Here is a 5,843-nt window from a genome sequence, read left to right as displayed (position 1 = left end):
TTTGCCATTCCATACAAATTTGGAAACAGGTTTTTAAAAAACAGCATGACGCACAACAGGGACGGGGCGGGGGAGGGCAGTGGCACTGGGGCCCCAAATCTCCGAGTCACTGATTGTAAGAACCTGGGGAGGGGAGGGGGCAGCGCCGGCCCCCACTTCACCAAAGTGCACAGATCCGCGCTTGGGCGGCGCGGCCCGCGGGCCGGGAGGGGGCACCCCGGGGCCGGGCCGGGCCGCTAGGCTCAGTCAGAACCTCCTTGCATAGATATTTGTGTCTTTTTATTATTGGTAGTAGTAATTTTTTGCCTTTTATTGCTTCTAAAAGTTCTTACTGCGTTTTCTCTCCGATCCGGACTCTGCGTTCGGCCTCCGTCGCCTCTTAGCTTTTTTTTTTTTTTTTGTATGTTTGTTTGTTTGTTTAAAAAAGGGAAAAGGGAAAAATGGAGTCTAGTTACAAATTGTCTTGGCCTCTCTCTTTCCTCTCCATCCACATTCCCTCCCGCCAAAATTAAAATCACAAAACGCTGAGACTAGGGGCTGGGGACAAGGGCTTCCAGGTCCTGGCTCGGGCGCCTTGACTTCTGCCCTCTTCAAGAAAGAAGGGGCGCCCGGCTCCTTTCTGCCTTGGCAGCTTGGTGTCTGTTTCAATAATAATAATAATAATAATAATAATAATAATAATAACAGGAAAACTGTATCCCACTGCTCAGCTGCCCCCTTACCAACGCCTTTGGGCCTGCAGGGGGAAAGGGGAGGAGGAAACCTAAGAGCAAGGATTAGGAATTGGGGGGGGGGGCGTTTGATCTCCAGGGAGTGCCCGAAGAGGGGTCCCTGTAGAAGTACTCCCTGGGAAAGAGGAGGAGGGAACCCCTTGGGGAGAGAGAAGGCAAGTCCCCTGGGGGAAGCGAGGCCCCTGGGACGGGCCACCCACAGGTAAGAGGACCGTGCTGCCCAGGAGAGCGGCAGGACACGCGGCCCGCTCCCGCGCCCCGCGCCGGGGTAGTTGGGGGTGCCCCTGCGCTGGGGACAGGGCTGGGGGCAGGGGTGCGGGCAAAGGCAAAAGAAAAAGAAAGGGGCGGGCGCGAGGTCTCAGTTATGGAAAAATGCATTGAGCTCCTCGTACATGGGGCCCCGGTCGTGGTGAAGGTGCATATCGTAAGACAAGAGATTCTCCGAGTGGACGCCCCCGCGCACAGCAGACGAGCCAAAGACCAGCCCGTGGCCCGTGGGCCGCGAGCCGGGCAGCGCCGAGTAGTGCATAGAGTAATGGTAGCTCTTCTCGTGGTCGGGCGACGAGTCCTGCTTGAGCGAGAAGTTGCCATTGAGACAGAGCGGGGGGCTGAGCGGGCCCTCATACTCGGAGCTGTTGTAGTCCGGGCTCGCGCCGCCGCCGCCCGCCGCCGCGTACAGCGTCTCGTAGGCGGCGCAGTAGCCGTGGGTCCGCAGGGCGTGCGCCGCACCGCCGCCCAGGCCGCCCGCCGCCTGGCACTGTGCGCCCGCCAGGCGCGAGCACGGGTACGGGTAGGGGTGCATGGCGAACGGGCCGCCCGAGCCGTGGAAGCGGCCCGTGCCGTCGGCGCCCTGCTCCGTGAGGAAGTTGCGCGAGTTGAGCTGCAGGCAGCCGGCCACCAGGTTGGTGGTGGGCTGTGACAGGCCCTTGCACAGCGTCTGCACGTAGGACACCAGGTCGGGCCGCTTGCCCGAGCGCAGGATCTCCGAGAGCGCCCAGATGTAGTTCTTGGCGAGGCGCAGCGTCTCGATCTTGGACAGCTTCTGAGTCTTGGAGTAGCAGGGCACCACCTTCCGCAGGTTGTCCAGCGCCGCGTTCAGGTCGTGCATGCGGTTGCGCTCGCGCGCATTCGCCTTCTGCCGCCGCAGCTTGGAGCGCTCCAGGCGCGCCTTGGTCATCTTCCGCTTCTTGGGGCCGCGCTTCTTGGGTCGCTCGCCCTCTGCCTCGTCCAGCCCTTCCTCTTCCTCCTCTTCCTCCTCCTCCTCGCCCCCCAGCTCGCCTTCCTCCTTGACCTCGGCCAGCGCGGCCTCCGGCACCTCGTCTGCACGGAGAGGGACGGGCTTGGCCGCCCGGGCGGGCCCCGGAGCCCCGGGCCCCGGCGGAGGCGGAGGTGGCGGCGGCGCGTCACCCTTGTCGCTCCTCGGCTCGTCGTCGTCGCCGTCGCCCCAGCTGGCGAACTTGGGCACGTCCGAGAGGAGACCAGGCTCGCTGAACAGGCGGGTCAGCATGGTGCCTGAGGGCGCCCGGCGGGCGGGAAGGGGAGACAGAGAGCACAGAGTGAGGGGCGCGCTGGGGTCATGCCCTCCCCCACCAACCCGCCTCCAGCCCCGAGTCAGGTGCGGGTTCCTGCCTGGGGGCCCTGGATGCCCACCTCCTCCGCCTGCCCCACCCCAAGCCAGCCCAGCCCAGCCCACCCCAGCCCCAGCCACCCGCCCGGGATCTCGGCCCAGGCCCTTTCCCCGGCGCTGGGCCCCGGCTCCACCCCTCGCCTGAACGAGGGGCCGCTCCCCCGCGCCGAGTCCTCTCCGGGTCTGGACAGGGAAGGAGCAGGGGCTTTGGGGGACAGATCTCTTCGCTGGGGGTGGGGGGGGGAGGCGGCGCGATCGCCCAGAAAGCCCCTTCTCTTCCGGCGGTGGAGGAAGGCTGGGCAGCCGCCGGTAGGGACAGCTGCCCCGCTCGGCAGCTCCGGCTGCCCGGGCCCCTCCGCCCGGCTCCCCCACCCTCCCGTGGCTCTCACCCCCACGCTCCCTAATCCAATTTGCAACTTGGCCGCGCGCCGCCCTCGGCTCGGCCCCCACCCCCGCAGCCCCAATTCCAGAGGCAGGAGGATCGTCTCCTCCAGCCGGGCGTCCCCAGCTCCCGGAGCCGGCTCGGGGCGGCGAGGACTGAGAAACCCCGGCGTGGGGTGGAGACTGAGAGAAGCGAGCCCCGTCCGTCTCCCCTGCGGTCAGGGACCCCCTTCCCCCCTTTAAACTGCCTCCCTCCTACACGGCTCTTCAAATCTCGTTGTATTTCAGGATCGATGGAAAAAAACCCAAATTTGTTTGTTTGCTTCTCTCTCTCTCTTTTTTTTCGGTGGTGGGGAAAGGTCGAAGGTTCCTCCGGGACAGCCATGGGGGGGAGGGGGTTCCCATCTCAGCCCCTTCACGCCCCCTCATAACCCTGCTTCCTCCTCCTCCCTAAGCCCATCTCAGGCAGAGACACCTCCCTCCGCAGCCCCCAGAGCTGCTGCCCCTAGGGGAGAGGGAACCCGGGGCGCCTCCAGTGCCCACCCCATGAGGGGGCAATGTCCCCGGAAGGGCGGCTTTGGGAAACCTACTGTCGGCAGAAGAAGCCGCCCCTCCACCCCCCAACCGGGGGGTCAGATCAAGCTCCCTTTCGGACAACTTACCTCGGAGAGGAGTCAAGGGGAGAGGGGAGGGGAGGGGGGGGGAGGGGGGCAAGAGAGAGAGGGGGGAGAAGAGGAATCTTCTCGCTTATTTCATTGTTCCCCCATCTTCAGGGAGCGGGGGCAGCGGCTCCTCAAGGCGGCAGGCGCCGGCGTCTTCAGAGCGCCATGCGAACCGCGGAGCGAGTGTGGCATCTCTACCAGGCGGGGTACCAGCCTCTATGCCAGGCCATATGGGCTTGGCACGTCACGGGCAGCAGCTATCACATGAGAGACGGTGATTGGCATGCGTCTGCATTGGGGGAGAGCCGGCTCCCCCGGGACCCGCCGCCATCTGTCACTCTCTACTCCAAAAAAAAAAAAAAAAAAAATTAAATAAATAAAGGAAATAAATAAATATCTCTGCCGCCCTCCCCGCCCAACGCAGGGAAAGCAGGGATTGAGAGGGAGGTAGGAGGAGTTGCCCCCCTTGGATATAGAGTTCCCCACATGGGAACAATGGGGTATCGAGGCTGGAAACTGGGGGTTTGTGGTGTCCCCAATTCTGTGCTCCCTCTAGGGTCCAGCTCTGCCCATCTCCTCCTTTGCAGGTCCCCAAAGGTGGGTCAGGGACCAGACCCTGGGGTCTGGAGAAAGGACCTCTAGGTTTGCCCCCCCCCAGGAGGGTTCCCTCGGTCACAAAGGGACAGCTGAGGCCCCCTCCCAGGGTGGGCGTTGGGGGTGTCCCTGGCCTCAGCCCCATAGGTAGATGTTGGCACCGTGCCATCCCTCATCCCTGTCTGCCCCTCCCCCACCCACCCTCACGCACACACAACATATGTGGCTGAACGAAATTCAAACCAAGGGGAAGACAGAGAAAAGGAAAGACTTGCCTGGATGTCTGTGCCTCTGCATGGGCGTGTGCGTGTCTGTGGGGACATGTGTGTGTGTCTGTGGAGTCAGCCGACAAGAGCGATCTCCTTGGCTGTTGGGGGGGGGGGCGTATGAATGTTGGGATGGAGATGGAAAGGAACCCCCAGGATGAGCCTATACACCCACTGTCTGGGGGTGGGGGAGAGAGCGAAGCCTCGATCCCTACTCCAGAAACCTCTCCCTCCTCTCCCCCCACCTTCCCTGCCCAGCATCCCCTCCCCCTGCTAGGTAAAGCCACCAGTGCCCCGCCCCTGTGGTTTTCTCTCTTGGCCTCGGACTCGCTTATTTGAGGGAGGAGGGGGCAGGGCTGGGCATTGCCTAAAGTTCCTAGAGGATTCTCAAACATTCCCCTCCCCCTGCAAAAAATACAGAAAGTACTGAAGCCAAATCCAGCAGTCTTGAGAGTGGCCAAAGGGAGGTAGGTCAGACAGGTGTCTGGATAAGGAAGGTAGGAAACTGCGGTTTTATCTTACAGCTCACCTTTCAACCCTCTCACTGGGCCAGACACAGACGCACATGGCACAGGTTGAGGGAGGTAGCTTTAGACCCACGGGGTGCACGCACACGCGCGCGCGCGCACACACACACGTTCCTAACTCTGTGGTGCAGAAAACAGATACACATCCCTACTCTGATTCAGGCGTGTAAGCAGGTAATCACGACCAGGTGTAGGGAGGCCCTTGTCCACACCCTTATTCAGGCATTTGTGTTTCAGACCCACATTTCCTGTCCCTTCCCTGCTCCAGCTTCCAGAGGCTTCAGTTATCCCTTAACCACACACTTTGAGGTCAACCACGCGCCAAGCACTGCGTGGTGCAAAGACAGGGGTTTCATCGTCAGTCTGGACAGGCACCCCTTTCTCCCTCTAGGACCTCCAGAAGGGGTCCTGGGCTGCTAAGATGCTGATTTGGTGCCTGGTAGAATGAATTACAAGCTAAGCAGAGGATGGCTAAGGAAGCCTTGGAGGAGGGGGTGCTGGCCCTGTGTGAGGCCATCAGAGGCACTTGACCAGGTACCAAAAGGCACCTCAAACTCTCTTCTACGGAGGCCCATAGAGAGGGACTGATTCACCCAGAAACACCCAGTGGAGAGCAGAGCTGGGTCTAGAACCCAGGGGCTTGACTCCCGGCTCTGTGCTCCTTCTACAATCCAAGCATCTGCCTCAGGGGTCCCCACAGATGAGAAGTCCGTGGTAAGTTTACCTCCACTCCTACATCCTGGTCCTAGGAAGGCAGACTTCCATTTATAGCAGATGGTCTGGGGCGCTCAGCATGGCAGCGAGAAGAGCCAGAGGACAGGCCCCAGGCGGGCCGAAGACTCAGGCGTGCTGGCTGGGGCCCTTTTCACATTTGAGCACAGCCTCTAAGGCTTTACTGTCCCTTAATTGAGGGTGAGGGTCTTCAATCCTGACACATGGTCCTTCTTGAGCCCCTAGTCATATGGTGCTTTGAGTACATGCACATGCTTTGGGCTCCAATTCCGGGCCAGCTTTCGAGACGGCTGAACGCCTTAAGGAAGTTACATGACAGCTCT

General features: G+C 61.4%; 1 protein-coding gene across 1 annotated transcript; it reads right to left on the bottom strand.

The window, feature by feature from the left end:
* Positions 1-403: 403 nt before the first annotated feature.
* On the bottom strand, positions 404-3,631 carry NEUROD2 (neuronal differentiation 2). Its single transcript, XM_047758510.1, has 2 exons — positions 3,402-3,631; positions 404-2,243 (listed from the first exon to the last, which is right to left on the bottom strand). Exon 2 carries the CDS (start codon positions 2,236-2,238, stop codon positions 1,090-1,092), a length of 1,149 nt encoding a protein of 382 aa, XP_047614466.1. The 5' UTR covers positions 2,239-2,243; positions 3,402-3,631; the 3' UTR covers positions 404-1,089.
* Positions 3,632-5,843: the final 2,212 nt, after the last annotated feature.

The sequence above is a fragment of the Phacochoerus africanus genome, chromosome 14 (genome assembly GCF_016906955.1).
Source record: "Phacochoerus africanus isolate WHEZ1 chromosome 14, ROS_Pafr_v1, whole genome shotgun sequence".
Taxonomy (NCBI): domain Eukaryota; kingdom Metazoa; phylum Chordata; class Mammalia; order Artiodactyla; family Suidae; genus Phacochoerus; species Phacochoerus africanus.
This window is presented reverse-complemented; position numbering and strand designations above follow the sequence as displayed.